Raw genomic sequence first — 18,722 nt, 5'->3', positions numbered from 1 at the left:
GCCCTGCCTGCAACAGTAGTGGACTCGCCAACATTAAGGGCATTTAAATGGTCATTGGATAAACATATGGATGATAATGGAATAGTGTAGATGGGCTTTAGATTGGTTCCACAGGTCGGTGCAATATCTAGGGCCGAAGGGCCTGTACTGTGCTGTAATGTTCTATTGTTCAGCAGTGTGATCAGGGCAACTCCATTAAAATGCACATGGTCACAACAAAGAATGCCAGAAGTTTATTTTTATCTGGAGTATCATGATTCATAAAGTTAAAAAGTGACACATTTTAGATGTCAATAATTGCAAAGAGTCTTAAGAGCAAGAACTATGAACTTGAGCCAATAGCTTCATTACATATATACACATCTATTTAATGATACATTCCAGTTCCCAGCTAGCAGCATGAAATTTAAGGCCACATAATTAACATGCAGTGACACTGAATTATATACAGCAGGTTGGGATAGATCAGCTAGATTGGTAGTGTGTGCAGTGACAAGCCAGAAGCAAATTGAGTGGGTAAACTTGCTTGTCCCTACTTTCCTTGGAGGACATCAGCATACGCACAAGTAGACATACTGGATATGAAGTTTTTCAGCAGCAGGATAATAATTCAAGAACACTATTTTAGACTATCACCTCATTTACATTGGCAGTGCATAAACAAACATCTAAGTGACTCTGAAAAATACATTAACAGAAGCCCTGAGCTACTGCTGACAAAGTTGTTCCTACTCTGACTCAGTTAATTTGTTACTGCTCATGCACATGTCAGCACTAAATTTTGGGCCCAGTTTGACGTGGCGTGAATCTTGTATACAAAGTCTTTTTAAACAGCTCCGAATTCTCATGCATTTATCAGTGATATTTTCATGAATGTGCAAATAGACAGTGGACGTGACTGTAGTTAGTTATCGGAATGTCCATACTTCAAGATCCTGTACCTTGAAATCTTCATTTTTGGATAGAACTATGTTGTTGAATGTCTCACAGCGGTTGCTTCTTCCATGATTGAGATCTTCATCCAACCATAAACCAAAATGTCCACTTAATAGAAGAGACAATTAAACTTTTTAATAATGGCTCAGCAGAGGGATTCAGCATTTAAAAAAAAAAGAAAACAGTTTCTCAGGCAGCCCAGTTTAGAAATACATTAAGACAAATTCCCCAGCTAGAAAGAAGGCTCTTGCTGTGTAAGTGCGTCTTTGTAATTCAGCACCAAATTAATAGATGCATCAGGGATGGGAAATTAACAGCAAAAACGATTTAACAATTAGATTGTAGAAGAGCATCTATTCTACATCATGACATCAGAGAGTATTTAGGGAGAGAGCTTTAATCCCTTTGGTGTTTTGCTGGCTAAATACAGCCTGCAGTTAGAGGTGTGTTTTTCGGGTGAGTGGGGAATGCAGCAATAGGGGCATCATAGAATCCCTACAGTACAGGAGACCATTCGGCCCATCACATCTGCGCCAATCCACTCGGTCCTATACCTGTAACCCCTGTAACCTAAGCTGCACATCCTTGGACACGAAGGGGCAATTTATCATGACCAATCCATCTAACCTGCACATCTTTGGATGGTGGGAAGAAACCGGAGCACCTGGAGGATTCCCACGCAGACAAGGGGATAAAGTGCAAACTCCCCACAGTCACCCAAGGGTGGAATTGAACCCGGGTCCCTGGCACTGTGAGGCAGCAGTCGCAGAATTTACAGTGCAGGAGGCTATTCGGCTCATCAAGTCTGCACCGGCCCTTGCAAAGAGCACCCCACACTTCCAACTAAGCTTAGCAGTGCCACCATGCTGCGTGAGACTGGAAATATGGGCTTTGGGCCACTGCTTGCCAGATGTGACATTCTAGTGGTGTTCTGAACAGGATCATTGAAATTAGTGCACAAGGTTGTGCTGTGATAAGTGGAAAGACAACATTCAAAATTGAGGAAGTGCAATACTTTCGAAAGCTCATTTGCTGAGACAGCACTTTACAGATAAAAGGCAAATGGAGACCACTATTCAAGGCACAAGTGACCTATTATACACAATAGGATTACAATTAATTACGCAATTTAGGCCAAAAGATTTGAATCTGCATCTCCCCCCACCCCACGGAGTTCTTTGACCTAGCCAAGACAAATTAAAATCTTTGAATAATGCAGTGCTTGGCAGTACACAAAGAAGGCAGATACACGAAGAAGATTCCACATGTTTAAAAATAACCACTTTCTCGAATACCAGGTGAAATTGTCAGAATGTGGGCCCAAGTAACAGTATTGTGCTGCCATTGGTAACAATCAACTAACTAAAGCCTCTGCAAAGCAGATCTATAGTTATGGTTGGTATCTGAAATCTCCTAAAGCATTGAATTGCAAACCAAAAAACAAAGTAGCGAATATTCACACAATTTAATGCGATGGAATTAGAAGAAAAACAACATGCAACGGATCACATATTTAGAATTGGTTTCAACTTTAAAAGTTGTTAATGTCTTTGAGAGAATGGATATCAGTCATGTGGAAAATGTCCTTGAAACAGGTTTTTGCTGTTTAAGTAACCAAAGTTGATATTAGAGAAGAAGTGTCTGGGGGCAGCATGGTGGTCAGCACTGCTGCCTTACGGCGCTGAGGACCCAGGTTCAATCCTGGCCCCGACTTACTGTCAGTACATTCTCCACGTGTCTGCGTGGGTCTCACCCCCATAACCCAAAGATGTACAGGGTAGGGGGAATTGGCCACGGTAAAGTGCCCCTTAATTGGGAAAAAGAATTGGGTACTCAAAGATTTTTAAAAATCAGGAATGTGTGGTGTTTGAATGGGAAGGGCTTCAAACCTGGGAATTCCTATCTCTCTTTCTTCCCCCCCACCCAGCTGCAGACAATTATTGAAACATCCAAAAAGTTACTCCCACCCTCACCAGCAAGACAAATTGCAGAGATTCTTTTATTAAAAAATACCTTCCTCCTCCTATAGCAAGTGAGTCTGAACTTGCTTTTATGAAGAAAGAATTCTCTCCAGTCCATTGGAAGATCTGATCAAACAAAAAAAAAAAAAAAAAAGTTTACATTCGGGAAGGAAGTGGAGGCAATCTTATGGTCCTAGGTTAGCTAATTAGGATACACACAATGCAAAGAGGTATGGTAGTGCTAAACCTATACAATCATTGGTTTGAAATGACGAGTCTCAGTTCCTTTCAATTCCTTACCACTGCGAGAGATGGGAGGCCAGATTTGAACCGGGGCCCCAAGGTCAAATAGGTGTGTTCAAAATTACAAAATATTTTGACAAGGGAAATAAGAAAATATATTTCCACTGATCAATGGAGTTAATTAGAAGGCATTATTTTGAAATCACAAGAACAAGGCCACAACCCAAAATTTTAAAAAGGGGCTTGAAACACATGTTGGTCACTACATGCAAATAGAATAAATACTTTTTCCATGCAGACTTTGTCAGAACTGTTAATCTGCCTTTTCTCTTCACAGACCCGCTGGACTTCCCAATTTTCTATTTAAGAGAAAAATATATTTGTAGCTAATTTTGCACACGGAGTCAGTTTTTGTTGTTTGAAACCAAGGGACTTTTAAAAATCAAAACTAAGGTATTATTCACCCACAGAAATTAAACAAAGCGTTGGAAAAAAAATGTCAAATTGGCCATCAAATTAAGCCCAAACAGCTCACTTACTCTGGGAGACATAACTTGCCAGTCTTTTATTCGAAGATTGCATCTGACAACAAGGTCAGCTACACTCGGATATACAATTACTTGACTTCTCTGCTCCAGTGGTAGTGAAACATATTTTCCCAATTTGTTCAAGGAGGAAAGAAAAACACAGAACCAAACTTCTCTACTCAATGTTGGGTGCAGCAGACCAAACAGGAATGCTAATCACATAAAATGGTGAAGAGACGACAAGTCAGCAAGCGCAACTCCCCAGATTACTTTAGCAAACAAGAAAGAAATGGTCTTTGATGGCGTAATTTGAGCTCATCCCCAAAATACTGCTGCCCATTCACATGGAATATAACTGAAAGTTGTTGGGCAGCACGGTGGCAGAGTGGTTAGCACTGCTGCCTCATGGCACCCAGGTTCGATCCCGGCCCTGGGTCACTGTCAGTGTGGAGTTTGCACATTCTCCCGGTGTTTGCATGGATTTCACCCCCACAACCCAAAGATGTGCAGGATAGGTGGATTGGCGATACTAAATTGCCCCTTAATTGGATACTCTAAATTTTTTTTTTTTTTAAATTACTGAAAGCCTTTTGCTGGGTAGCAAGAGTAATTTCTGTACATAACCTAGCAAATTCCAAAATATGGGCAGCACAGTAGCTAGCTCTGTTGCTTCACAGCACCAGGGAGCTGGGTTAGATAACCACCTTGGGACACTGTCTATGCGGAGTCTGCATGTTCTCCCCGTGTCTGCGTGGGTTTCCTCAGGGTGCTCTGGTTTTCACCCACAAGTCCCGAAAGACGTGCTCATTGGGGGAATTGGACATTCTGAATTCTCCCTCCGTGCACCCAAAGAGGCGCCGGAATGTGGCGACTAGGGGATTTTCACAGTAATTTCATTGCAGTGTTAATGCAAGCCAAGTGACACTAATAAAGATTATTAAATAATCATAGCACCCCCTTCTTGGGTTCCTATGCATTATCTTCCGGATTGGAGTGACAGTAGAAGACACGAGTAATATCCCAACAATTCCGGAGAGTCAGGGGGCAGAGTTGAATATGGTAGCCATCACAAAGGAGAAAGTGCTAGAGAAACTAAGAGGTCTAAAAATTGATAAATCTCCGGGCCCAGATGGGCTACATCCTAGAGTTCTAAAGGAGATAGCTGAAGAAATAGTGGAGGCGTTAGTTATGATCTTTCAAAAGTCACTGGAGTCAGGGAAAGTCCCAGGAGGATTGGAAAATCGTTGTTGTAACCCCCCTGTTCAAGAAGGGAACAAGGAAAAAGATGGAAAATTATAGGCCAATTAGCCTAACCTCGGTTGTTGGCAAGATTCTAGAATCCATTGTTAAGGATGAGATTTCTAAATTCTTGGAAGTGCAGGGTCAGATTAGGACAAGTCAGCATGGATTTAGTAAGGGGAGGTCGTGCCTGACAAACCTGTTAGAGTTCTTTGAAGAGATAACAAATAGGTTAGACCAAGGAGAGCCAATGGATGTTATCTATCTTGACTTCCAAAAGGCCTTTGATAAGGTGCCTCACGGGAGACTGCTGAGTAAAATAAGGGCCCATGGTATTCGAGGCAAGGTACTAACATGGATTGACGATTGGCTGTCAGGCAGAAGGCAGAGAGTTGGGATAAAAGGTTCTTTTTCGGAATGGCAACCGGTGACGAGTGGTGTCCCGCAGGGTTCAGTGTTGGGGCAACAGCTGTTCTCTTTATATATTAACGATCTAGATGACTGGACTGGGGGCATTCTGGCTAAGTTTGCCGATGATACAAAGATAGGTGGAGGGGCAGGTAGTATGGAGGAGGTGGGGAGGCTGCAGAAAGATTTAGACAGTTTAGGAGAGTGGTCCAAGAAATGGCTGATGAAATTCAACGTGGGCAAGTGCGAGGTCTTGCACTTTGGAAAAAAGAATAGAGGCATGGACTATTTTCTAAACGGTGACAAAATTCATAATGCTGAAGTGCAAAGGGACTTGGGAGTCCTAGTCCAGGATTCTCTAAAGGTAAACTTGCAGGTTGAGTCCGTAATTAAGAAAGCAAATGCAATGTTGTCATTCATCTCAAGAGGCTTGGAATATAAAAGCAGGGATGTACTTCTGAAGCTTTATAAAGCATTAGTTAGGCCCCATTTAGAATACGGTGAGCAATTTTGGGCCCCACACCTCAGGAAGGACATACTGGCACTGGAGCGGGTCCAGCGGAGATTCACACGGATGATCCCAGGAATGGTAGGCCGAACATACGATGAACGTCTGAGGATCCTGGGATTATATTCATTGGAGTTTAGGAGGTTGAGGGGAGATCTAATAGAAACTTACAAGATAATGAATGGCTTAGATAGGGTGGATGTAGGGAAGTTGTTTCCATTAGCAGGGGAGACTAGGAACCGGGGGCACAGCCTTAGAATAAAAGGGAGTCACTTTAGAACAGAGATGAGGAGAAATTTCTTCAGCCAGAGAGTGGTGGGTCTGTGGAATTCATTGCCACAGAGGGCGGTGGAGGCCAGGACGTTGAGTGTCTTTAAGACAGAAGTTGATAAATTCTTGATTTCTCGAGGAATTAAGGGCTATGGAGAGAGAGCGGGTAAATGGAGTTGAAATCAGCCATGATTGAATGGTGGAGTGGACTCGATGGGCCGAATGGCCTTACTTCCGCTCCTATGTCTTATGGTCTTATGGACATTTCAATTCAAAAATAAATGCTGTACTATCATTTTTAATGATGACAGCATCAGATTTAAAGCCGATTTGAACACACCACCATTCATCATCAAAACTCATCTCTCATTGTAAATATTACATGTTCATTATGTGATTTTCCATGCTATATTTATGCTCAAGAGCAGTGCAAGATTGTAACTCAATTTGTGTTCTAATCACTCAATCTGCACTGGAACCAACTCGCAATAGTAACCAGAGAACAGCTTGATGTCTCGGGTTGGAGACAAACTGCGAGTTCAGTTGTGATGCATCTTACAATTAAATAGCCTGACATTAACTGAACAATTTGCCATTTTATAGCATGAGGTCTGCCAATGCCCTTTGAACCACACCCAGCAAGGAGTGAATGCCTTCATAGGGGGAAGAGAGAAAAAACAGCTGAAACCTTCTACGCTCCCATTATGTTCATGAGGATTTGGTTAATAGGTTGTTCCAAACGTACCTTAAAATCAAGACCAAAGGTGTACAGAAAAGTTTCTCCTGTTCCATAGAAACGGTCACTTGGCCTGGGAGGGTGAGAGGTTAAAGCGCCAAATACCTGTAACCAACACAAGGTAGCTAAGGAGTTGTTGATTAGCAGAGAGATTTGACAGCAGATACCAATGACCTTCCTTACCTGATCATGAGTGTCTTTTAAAACCAGCAGTACTGGTGAGTCAGTGTCAGCCACTCTGCGGTACAAGGTTTTCAGACTAAAGCCATGCAAAGATGTGCTGTATGCCAGTAGCCACGGATGACCCACTGTTCTAGGTGGTAGATACTTCGAAATCTACAGAGCAATGCAAGATAGAAATCTGGATAAATACAGTCAACCCAAGCAGAAAGCTGGCATAGAAGTCTTAGCTGTCATTAATAAATAAAACTAGTTGTCGAAATTAATTGTGAATCTGTCACTATGAAGGGCAAATTTGTACATTGAGGAAAGAATTGTCATTTTTGTCTTCAACATTCTCTTTATTTGGCGTTGCCGAATCTGGTTGGCTATTATTGGGCAGCCAACGTGGCGATGATCCGTAAGTGGGTAATAGAGGGAGAGGGGGCAGCATGGAAGAGGCTGGAGATGGCGTCCTGCAAAGGAACGAGCCTAAGGGCGCTGGTGACGGCACCGCTGCCGCTCTCACCGACAAGGTACGCCACGAGTCCGGTGGTGGCGGCAACGCTAACGATCTGGGGGCAGTGGAGACGACATAGGGGTGAGATGGGAGCCTCGGTGTGGTCCCCGATCCGGGAAAACCATCGGTTCGTCCCAGGAAGGATGGACGGGGGGTTTCGGAGCTGGCATCGGGTAGGGATTAGAAGGATGGGGGACCTGTTTATAGACGGGACGTTTGCGAGCCTAGGGGCGCTGGAGGAGAAGTTTGGGTTACCCCCGGGAAATGCGTTCAGGTATATGCAAGTGAGGGCGTTTGTGAGGCGGCAGGGGAGGGGATTCCCGTTGCTCCCGGCACAGGGAATTCAGGACAGGGTGATTTCGGGTGTATGGGTCGGAGAAGGCAAGGTTTCGGTGGTATATCAGGAGATGAAAGAAGAGGAGGAGGTTTCGGTAGAGGAGCTGAAGGGCAAGTGGGAGGAGGAGTTGGGGGAGGAGATTAAAGAGGGTCTGTGGGCTGATGCCCTGAGTAGGGTTAATTCCTCTTCCTCATGTGCCAGGGTCAGCCTGATACAGTTTAAGGTTATTCACAGAGCGCATATGACAGGGGCGAGGCTGAGTAGGTTCTTTGGTATGGAGGACAGATGTGGGAGGTGCTCGGGAAGCCCGGCGAATCACGCCCACATGTTCTGGGCGTGCCCGGCACTGGATGGGTTTCACGAAGACTATGTCCAAGGTGGTGAAAGTCCAGGTCAAGCCATGTTGGGGGCTGGCATTATTTGGGGTGGCGGACGAGCCGGGAGTGCAGGAGGCGAAAGAGGCCGGTATTCTGGCCTTTGTGTCCCTGGTAGCCCGCGGAGGATCTTGCTCATGTGGAAGGACGTGAAGCCCCCCAGTGTGGAAGCCTGGATAAATGACATGGCAGGGTTCATTAAGCTGGAGAGGATAAAGTTTGCCTTGAGAGGGTCTGCGCAGTGTTTCTTCAGGCGGTGGCAACCGTTCCTAGACTATCTCGCGGAGCGTTAGAAGGAGGTCGGTCAGCAGCAGCAGCAACAACCCAGGGAGGGAGGGGGGGGGGGGTTTCCTCGGGGTACTTGTAAAAAAAAATAAAGCATATGGGAGGGTTAATATGTGCGGGAGAAACCCATTGTATAAGTTCTGTATTATGTTTGATTGATATGTTTATGTTCTGTTCTCTTTTTCTTTTCTGTTATGGGACGGCGGGTTTAATTGGTTGAAACTTTTTGTTGGAAAAACTTTGAATAAACATTTTTAAAAAAAAAAAAACATTCTCCTTATTGCTCTTGGGAATATTTCCCAGGGGGTTCCTGGCAAATCAACCTTCGATAAATGTAGCAAGGTCAACCTTTGGTGGCTCGAGACCCAAATAATCAAATGCCAGTGGTGCCATGACAGGAGATCTGTTATGAATGAAATATGATATCATTTGAAGACAAGCAGTCAGGACCAGCAGGTGTACATTTATGAAGGCTAATTTAAGTCAGCCAGCAGTAAAGTTTTCTCCAGTTCGGTGTTTATAAAACATAGAAAATACAGCACAGAACAGGCCCTTCGGCCCACGATGTTGTGCCGAACCTTTGTCCTAGATTAATCATAGATTATCATTGAATTTACAGTGCAGAAGGAGGCCATTCGGCCCCCTGAGTCTGCACCGGCTCTTGGAAAGAGCACCCCACCCAAACTCAACACCTCCACCCAACACCAAGGGCAATTTTGGACACTAAGGGCAATTTATCATGGCCAATCCACCTACCCTGCACATGTTTGGACTGTGGGAGGAAACCAGAGCACCCGGAGGAAACCCACGTAGACACGGGGAGGACGTGCAGACTCCGCACAGACAGTGACCCAAGCCAGAATCGAACCTGGGACCCTGGAGCTGTGAAGCAATTGTGCTATCCACAATGCTACCGTGCTGCCCTTAAGAACAAATAAATCTACACTATATCTTTTTACTGTAATCCATGTACCTATCCAATAGCTGCTTGTAGGTCCCTAATGTTTCCGACTCAACTACTTCCACAGGCAGTGCATTCCATGCCCCCACTACTCTCTGGGTAAAGAACCTACCTCTGATATCCCTCCTATATCTTCCACCTTTCACCTTAAATTTATGTCCCCTTGTAATGGTTTGTTCCACCCGGGGAAAAAGTCTCTGACTGTCTACTCGATCTATTCCCCTGATCATCTTATAAACCTCTATCAAGTCGCCCCTCATCCTTCTCCGTTCTAATGAGAAAAGGCCTAGCATCCTCAACCTTTCCTCGTAAGACCTACTCTCCATTCCAGGTAACATCCTGGTAAATCTTCTTTGCACCTTTTCCAAAGCTTCCACATCCTTCCTAAAATGAGGCGACCAGAACTGTACACAGTACTCCAAATGTGGCCTTACCAAAGTTTTGTACAGCTGCATCATCACCTCACGGCTCTTAAATTCAATCCCTCTGTTAATGAACGCGAGCACACCATAGGCCTTCTTCACAGCTCTATCCACTTGAGTGGCAACTTTCAAAGATGTATGAACATAGACCCCAAGATCTCTCTGCTCCTCCACATTGCCAAGAACTCTACCGTTAACCCTGTATTCCACATTCATATTTGTCCTTCCAAAATGGACAATCTCACACTTTTCAGGGTTAAACTCCATCTGCCACTTCTCAGCCCAGCTCTGCATCCTATCTATGTCTCTTTGCAGCCGACAACAGCCCTCCTTACTATCCACAACTCCACCAATCTTCGTATCGTCTGCAAATTTACTGACCCACCCTTCAACTCTCTCATCCAAGTCATTAATGAAAATCACAAACAGCAGAGGACCCAGAACTGATCCCTGCGGTACGCCACTGGTAACTGGGATCCAGGCTGAATATTTGCCATCCACCACCACTCTCTGACTTCTATCGGTTAGCCAGTTCATTATCCAACTGGCTAAATTTCCCACTATCCCATGCCTCCTTACTTTCTGCAGAAGCCTACCATGGGGAACCTTATCAAATGCCTTACTAAAATCCATGTACACTACATCCACTGCTTTACTTTCATCCACATGTTTGGTCACCTCCTCAAAGAATTCAATAAGATTTGTAAGGCAAGACCTACCCCTCACAAATCCGTGCTGACTATCCCTAATCAAGCAGTGTCTTTCCAGATGCTCAGAAATCCTATCCTTCAGTACCCTTTCCATTACTTTGCCTACCACCGAAGAAAGACTAACTGGCCTGTAATTCCCAGGGTTATCCCTAGTCCCTTTTTTGAACAGGGGCACGACATTCGCCACTCTCCAATCCCCTGGTACCACCCCTGTTGACAGTGAGGACGAAAAGATCATTGCCAACGGCTCTGCAATTTCATCTCTTGCTTCCCATAGAATCCTTGGATATATCCCGTCAGGCCCGGGGGACTTGTCTATCCTCAAGTTTTTCAAAATGCCCAACACATCTTCCTTCCTAACAAGTATTTCCTCGAGCTTACCAGTCTGTTTCACACTGTCCTCTCCAACAATATCGCCCCTCTCATTTGTAAATACAGAAGAAAAGTACTCGTTCAAGACCTCTCCTATCTCTTCAGACTCAATACACAATCTCCCGCTACTGTCCTTGATTGGACCTACCCTCGCTCTAATCATTCTCATATTTCTCACATATGTGTAAAAGGCCTTGGGGTTTTCCTTGATCCTACCCGCCAAAGATTGTTCATGCCCTCTCTTAGCTCTCCTAATCCCTTTCTTCAGTTCCCTCCTGGCTATCTTGTATCCCTCCAATGCCCTGTCTGAACCTTGTTTCCTCAGCCTTACACAAGTCTCCTTTTTCCTCTTAACAAGACATTCAACCTCTCTTGTCAACCATGGTACCCTCACTCGACCATCTCTTCCCTGCCGGACAGGGACATACATATCAAGGACACGTAGTACCTGTTCCTTGAACAAGTTCCACATTTCACTTGTGTCCTTCCCTGACAGCCTATGTTCCCAACTTATGCACTTCAATTCTTGTCTGACAACATTGTATTTACCCTTTCCCCAATTGTAAACCTTGCCCTGTTGCACGCACCTATCCCTCTCCATTACTAAAGTGAAAGTCACAGAATTGTGGTCACTATCTCCAAAATGCTCCCCCACTAACAAATCTATCACTTGCCCTGGTTCATTACCAAGTACTAAATCCAATATTGCCCCTCCTCTGGTCGGACAATCTACATACTGTGTTAGAAAAGCTTCCTGGACACACTGCACAAACACCACCCCATCCAAACTATTTGATCTAAAGAGTTTCCACTCAATATTTGGGAAGTTAAAGTCACCCATGACTACTACCCTGTGACTTCTGCACCTTTCCAAAATCTGTTTCCCAATCTGTTCCTCCACATCTCTGATCTCTGCTACTATTGGGGGGCCTATAGAAAACTCCTAACAAGGTGACTGCACCTTTCCTATTTCTGACTTCAACCCATACTACCTCATTAGGGTGATACTCCTCGAACTGCCTTTCTGCAGCTGTTATACTATCTCTAATTAACAATGCCACCCCCCCACCTCTTTTACCCCCCTCCCTAATCTTATTGAAACATCAATAACCAGGGACCTCCAACAACCATTTCTGCCCCTCTTCTATCCAAGTTTCCGTGATGGCCACCACATCGTAGTCCCAAGTACCGATCCATGCCTTAGGTTCACCCACCTTATTCCTGATGCTTCTTGCGTTGAAGTATACACACTTCAACCCATCTCCGTGCCTGCAAGTACTCTCCTTTGTCAGTGTTCCCTTCATCACTGCCTCATTACACGCTTTGGCGTCCTGAATATCGGCTACCTTAGTTGCTGGACTACAAATCCGGTTCCCATTCCCCTGCCAAATTAGTTTAAACCCTCCCGAAGAGTACTAGAAAACCTCCCTCCCAGGATACTGGTGCCCCTCTGGTTCAGATGCAACCCGTTCTGCTTGTACAGGTCCCACCTTCCCCAGTATGCGCTCCAATTATCCAAATACCTGAAGCCCTCCCTCCTACACCATTCCTGCAGCCACGTGTTCAACTGCACTCTCTCCCTATTCCTAGCCTCACTATCACGTGGCACCGGCAACAAACCAGAGATGACAACTCTGTCTGTCCTGGCTTTTGACTTCCAGCCTAACTCCCTAAACTTGTTTATTACCTCCACACCCCTCTTCCTACCTATGTCGTTGGTACCAATGTGCACCACGACTTCTGGCTGCTCGCCCTCCCCCTTAAGGATCCTGAAGACACGATCCGAGACATCCCTGGCCCTGGCACCCGGGAGGCAACATACCTTCCGGGAGTCTCGCTCGCGACCACAGAATCTCCTATCTATTCCCCTAACCATTGAATCTCCTACAACTATTTCTTTTCTATTCTCCCCCTTCCCTTCTGAGCCCCAGAGCCAGACTCAGTGCCAGAGACCTGGCCGGTCATCCCCCCCCAAACAGCATCCAAAACGGTATAAAGTAAAAAAGCCGTGAAGTCAGGAAAGGCAAGGACCAGCGGACCAAGAAAAGGTAATCCTACCTTCTCAATGTGAAAAGGTTTCATTAAGTTGCTTTTTCCTTGAAGAACAGGTGCCATATTTCCAAATTCAGAATCAAAAATATCTTTGCGGCGTTTCATTGGGTCATCCTCCACGGTTATAATCTGGAAATAATCATTACAGGTCGGTAACTAATTAGGACTAGAACATGGAATTAAACTGTTAAACCTCCACTGCCACAAACCTACATTGTGGTGCTTTATCTGATTTGTATTAATTACAATTCCCTTCTTCGAATTAAAGATAATGTTCTAAGCATAAAACTAAGCCAACATCACAGGCCAACTGCAGTGGAACGAAGGCAGAAAATAATTTGCAAAACACGCATCTTGAATAAATTCTGAAGACTTGTACAATATGACACCTCACTCTTGGCACAGTCCAATTGAATACTTACAAATTCTGAGCCCACTTATGAATTGAATGTTAATCATGCCATTCTGAATATATTTTCTGGTGCTGTTCTGATGAATCATTGACAAATTAACTCAACGTGGTACTGAGCCATAAACGTCAGCATGGGCTCAGCTTGGATTCTTAGGCTGCTTAATCCAAAAGTATAGAAGTTCTTGTTGGCTATCACTATCCAGGTTAGTGCAAAAAAAAAAAAAAAAAAAAAATAAAAAAATAAAAAAAAAAAAAAACTTGGGCTGCTGGGCAAGACAATGGATGCTTGCTGCGGTGTTATCATTACCCTCACATGATTAGGTTAACTCTGCATTAATAACGGGCTGAATTCGATGACGTTGGATGCAGAGTATAATTCTCCAAATGTTCTCTTGCACGGTGACTTCTTTTCTATTGTGGAGGAAGTCAACGTAAATCAATTGCTAACAGCTTCAAAAACACCCTGCATTCATGTAGCACCTTCAACGGGCACTTCACAGGAATGTTAACAAACAGAAAGCGGATAGGAGTATCAACAGAAAGCGGTATTTGTGTCTGTGTGTCTGTGTCTGTGTGGAAAGAGAGGAGACGTGTACAGAGGCAGTGACATGGAGAGATGGAATTCCAGAGCATAGGGCCAAATTCTAGATGTGCAGAAGGCCAGAATTGGAGAAAGAAGAAAGCGATTATTTGCATTAAATCTGGATTGGATTTTGATTATTGTCACGTGTACCGAGGTACAGTGAAATGTATTTTTCTGCGAGCAGCTCAACAGATCATCAAGTACATGAAAAGAGCATCCAAAGGAACAGCGAAAAAGGAGAATACAGGCGGAAGACGGGAGGAACGGCTGAAGCGGAGGTGAGCACGAGACGACAACGAAATCCGTCCGGGAGAAGCAAGGGACAACACCAGCACCAGACCCATTCGAGTATTGCCTTCTGTAATTGTCTCTCCAGCACCCAAATGTATATTTGCCCACCCCCCCCACCCCGCACAAACGAATGCCTACTTAGGTGTGTAAATAATTTATCCAAGTGTACAGAGTTGCTGCTGTTGAGCGGGTGCATAATATACTTTATTTGATTTTGTATTTGTCTCGTGTTGTTACATTTTTTTTCCCCCTTTTTTTTTCCCCTTTGTGATTTGTGTGTGTGCCCTTCTCTTCAGATGGAGAGAGAGAGAGAGAGAGAGAGAGAGAGAGAGAGAGAGAGAGAGAGAGAGAGAGAGAGAGAGAGAGATATATCCTGTGTACATAACAGCAAATATACTTTGTTCAAAAACCCAATATAAAACATTTATTAAAAAAAAGTACATGAAAAGAAAAGGAAATAAAAGAAAATACATAATAGGGCAACACAAGGTACACAATGTAACTACATAAACACCTGATTTGGGTGAAGCATACAGGGGTGTAGTGTTAATGAGGTCAGTCTATAAGAGGGTCGTTTAGGAATCTGGTAACAGTGGGGAAGAAGCTGTTTGAGTCTGTTTGTGCGTGTTCAGACTTTTGTATCTCCTGCCCAATGGAAGAAGTTGGAAAAGTGAGTAAGCCATGTGGGAGGGGTCTTTGATTATGCTCGCTCTCCCCAGGCAGCAGGAGGTGTAGATGGAGTCAATGGATGGGAGGCAGGTTCGAGAGATGGACTAGGCGGTGTTCACGACTCTGAAGTTTCTTGCTGTCTTGGGCCGAGCAGTTGCCATACCAGGCTGTGATGCAGCCAGATAGGATGCTTTCTATGGTGCATCTGTAAAAGTTGGTAAGAGTTAATGTGGACATGCCGAATTTCCTTAGTTTCCTGAAGAAGTATAGGCACTGTTGTGCTTTCTTGGTGGTAGCGTCCACATGGGTGTACCAAGATAGATTTTTGGAGATGTGTACCCCATGGAATTTGAAACTGCTAACCATCTCCACCTCGGCCCCATTGATGCTGACAGGAGTGTGTACAGTACTTTACTTTCTGAAGTCAATGACCAGCTCTTTAGCTTTGCTGGCATGGAGGTATAGATTGTTGTCACTGCACCACTCCACTAGGTTCTCTATCTCCCTCCTGTATTCGGACTCGTCGTTATTCGAGATCCGGCCCACTATGGCTGTATCATCAGCAAACTTGTAGATAGAGTTGGAACCAAATTTTGCCACGCAGTCGTGTGTGTACAGGGAATATAGTAGGAGACTAAGTACGCAGCCTTGTGGGGCCCCAGTATTGAGGACTATTGTAGAGGAGATGTTGCTGTTTATGGGTCAGAAAGTCGAGGATCCAGTTGCTGAGTGAGGAGCCAAGTTCTAGGTTTTGGAGCTTTGATATGAGCTTGGCTGGGATTATGGTGTTGAAGGCTGAGCTGTAGTCAATAAAAAGAGGTCTGATGTAGGAGTCCTTGTTGTCGAGATGCTCCAGGGATGAGTGTAGGGCCAGGGAGAGGGCGTCTGCTGTGGACCGGTTGTGGTGGTGTGCGAATTGCAGTGGATCAAGGCGTTCTGGGGAGTATGGAGCTGATGCACTTCATGACCAACCTCTCGAAGCACTTCATTACAACTGAAGTCAGGGCCACCGGACGGTAGTCATTGAGGCACGTTGCCTGGTTCTTCTTTGGCACCGGTATGATGGTGGACTTTTTGAAGTAGGTGGGTACCTCGGAGCGGAGTAGGGACAGCTTAAAGATGTCCTCAAAAATATCTGCCAGTTAGTCCTCGCAGACTCTGAGTGCGTGACCAGGGATTGTTATTATTATATTTACTGCATTGTAAACCATGAAGCTCATTATATAATATGCACTATTTTTAAATGCAGCAATCAGCCTACACAAGTACAATGTTAGATCTGAAAACAGAATATCTGACTCTCTTTTAAAAACAAACACCAAGAACATTCAATCCAAAAGAAGAGGAGGATATTCCCAGGCAACTGCTGGATACACAATCAGAACTACCAATGCAGAGATTTGATCGGAGTGACTGGATAGTAAGGGCATCTACCATTTGAGCCATAATAAAGGAGTTAAGATCTTCTGGAGAGGGCAGTGAAGGACACTGTGCAGCAGTATTAAATATAAATAACATTTCTAGTGCTGTCTCTGAGAAAACATGGCAATTGTGGGGCTGAGGTACACATCTGGTTTCTGTACAAGGCCACACACTCACACATGCAGACACACAATACAAGCAAAAGCAAACATTCAACCAAGTGCAAAATGGAAGAGAACACATGAGAAGCAAATGTTGAAAAATGGTACAAGATCATAGCTGGCTATTGATGGCAAGCAGGAATTAATGTTAATTGAAAAGGAAATTATCCAATTAGTCAACATTCTCCTTGCACTGACCTGCACAATGTCCATCCTCCCCAATTGCTTTGTAAATGATTTTATATTTTGCAGTCAGGCTTTACTTCTCGCTGCTACAGGTCTTGCATTGTTCTAGTCATTAAACAAGTAGTCACGCCTCAAAAGCAAACCGCATTTAGCATATTAAAAGAATAGCGGATATCAACTTTATTTTAAACTTCCAAAATAATAATCTTTATTATTGTCACATGCAATGAAATGACTGTGAAAATCCTTAGTCGCCACATTCCGGCGCCTGTTCGGGTACAGAATTCGGAATGTCCTATTCACCTAACAGCACATTTTAAAATTTAAAAAAAAATTTAGTGTACACAATTAATTTTTTTCCAATTAAGGGGCAATTTTGCAAGATCAATCCACCTACCTTGCACATCTTTGGGTTGTGGGGGCGAAACCCACGCAAACACGGGGAGAACGTGCAGACTCCGCACAGACAGTGACGCAAGCCTGGAATCGAACCTGGGACACTGTCAAAAAAGGCTGACGGGTCCTCCCTAGATTTCTGTTCTTCTTCCAGTGCCTCCCGATCTTTATCCCATGGTCCTTCTTCAAAAGGACTTGCAAAATCATCATGAGCTTTGTCTGGGCGGGAAAATCCCCGTGGGTGAAGAAGGCGATGCTTGAAAGGGGCCGCAGCAAGCGGGGACTGGCATTGCCGAGTCTGATCAATTACTACTGGGCGGCTAACATAGCCATGATAAGGAAGTAGATGGTGGGTACGGGGTCTATCCGGGAGCGAGTGGAGGCGGCTTCATTCAGGCGGCTTCGTGCAGGGGCACCAGTTTGGCAGCACTGGTCACGGCTCCCCTACCACTGTCGCCGGCCAGATACTCCACCAGCCCGGTAGTGGGGGCGGCCCTGCGGATATGGGGCCAGTGGAGGAGGCATGTGGGGGGGGGGGGGGGGGGGGGGGGTGCGTCTGTTTGGGCTCCAATATGTGATAACCATCGATTCACCCGTGGGAACATGGATGGAGGGTTTCGAACATGGCGGCCAGTAGGGGTGGGGAGGTTGGCGATATGTTCCTGGAGGGGAGCTTTGCGAGTTTGAGGGGCTTGGAGGAGAAATTTGGGCTGGAAAGGGGAAATGACTTTAGGTACTTACAGATGCGGGACTTTGTACGCAGACAGGTCCCATCCTTCCCACGCCTCCTGCCAATAGGGATCCAGGACAGAATAGTCTCTCGAGGAGAAGGAGGAGAGGGTAGAGTCTCGGATATCTACAAGGTGCTCATGAAGGGGGAAAGAGTCCCAGACGGAGGAACTGACACTCAAATGGGAGGAGGAGTTTGGCGGGGAGATGGAGGACGGGCTGTGGGCGGAAGCTCTGAGTAGGATAAACTCAACCGCAACATGTGCCAGGCTCGGCCTGATTCAATTTAAGGTTGTTCACCGGGCCCACATGACGGTAGCTCGGATGAGCAAATTCTTTAGGGTAGGGGACAAGTGCGCTAGATGCGCGGGAGGACCAGCGAACCATGTTCACATGTTTTGGGCATGTCCTAAGCTTAGGGGGTACTGGGAGGGATTTGCGGGGGTCATGTCCCGGGTGCTGAAAACAAGGGTGGTGATGAGTCCAGTGGTGGCAATTTTCGGGGTTTCGGAAGACCCGGGAGTCCAGGGGGAGAAAGAGGCAGATGTTCTGGCCTTTGCTTCCCTAATAGCCCGGCGGTGGATACTGCTGGCATGGAGGGACTCAAGACCCCCAAAGACCGAACTATGGCCTTCGGACATGTCAAGTTTTCTGGGTATGGAAAAAATTAAGTTTGCCTTGAGGGGATCTGTACTGGGGTTCACCCGAAGGTGGCAACCATTCATCGACTTCTTCGCGGGAGAGTGAACATCAGCAGGGGGGGGGGGGGGGGGGGGGGGCGGCAGCGGAGATTAGAGTAGAGTAGGAGGGATAAATAGGCGGGTAGTGTCTAGGGGAGAGGAGCAGGCATGTG

At 45.2% G+C, this 18,722-nt stretch overlaps 1 protein-coding gene across 6 annotated transcripts in view; it reads right to left on the bottom strand.

Annotated features, from left to right (window-relative positions):
• Window positions 1-210: 210 nt before the first annotated feature.
• Window positions 211-18,722, bottom strand: part of LOC140413213 (nuclear receptor coactivator 7-like) — a 193,891-nt gene continuing 175,379 nt past the window's right edge. For 5 of the 6 annotated variants that reach the window (XM_072500887.1, XM_072500886.1, XM_072500889.1 and 2 more), the window contains 5 exons: window positions 13,027-13,149; window positions 7,012-7,164; window positions 6,838-6,933; window positions 2,950-3,023; window positions 211-1,044 (listed from right to left, as the gene is read on the bottom strand). In XM_072500887.1, coding sequence (XP_072356988.1) covers window positions 909-1,044; window positions 2,950-3,023; window positions 6,838-6,933; window positions 7,012-7,164; window positions 13,027-13,149 — 582 coding nt within the window. In that variant the 3' untranslated portion in view covers window positions 211-908. The remainder of the gene's footprint in view (window positions 1,045-2,949; window positions 3,024-6,837; window positions 6,934-7,011; window positions 7,165-13,026; window positions 13,150-18,722) is intronic. The other variant, XM_072500890.1, reaches the window with a different exon arrangement.

The sequence above is a fragment of the Scyliorhinus torazame genome, chromosome 1 (assembly GCF_047496885.1).
Source record: "Scyliorhinus torazame isolate Kashiwa2021f chromosome 1, sScyTor2.1, whole genome shotgun sequence".
Classification (NCBI taxonomy): domain Eukaryota; kingdom Metazoa; phylum Chordata; class Chondrichthyes; order Carcharhiniformes; family Scyliorhinidae; genus Scyliorhinus; species Scyliorhinus torazame.
Note: the sequence above shows the minus strand (reverse complement) of the source record. Positions and strands in the feature narration are given on the sequence as shown.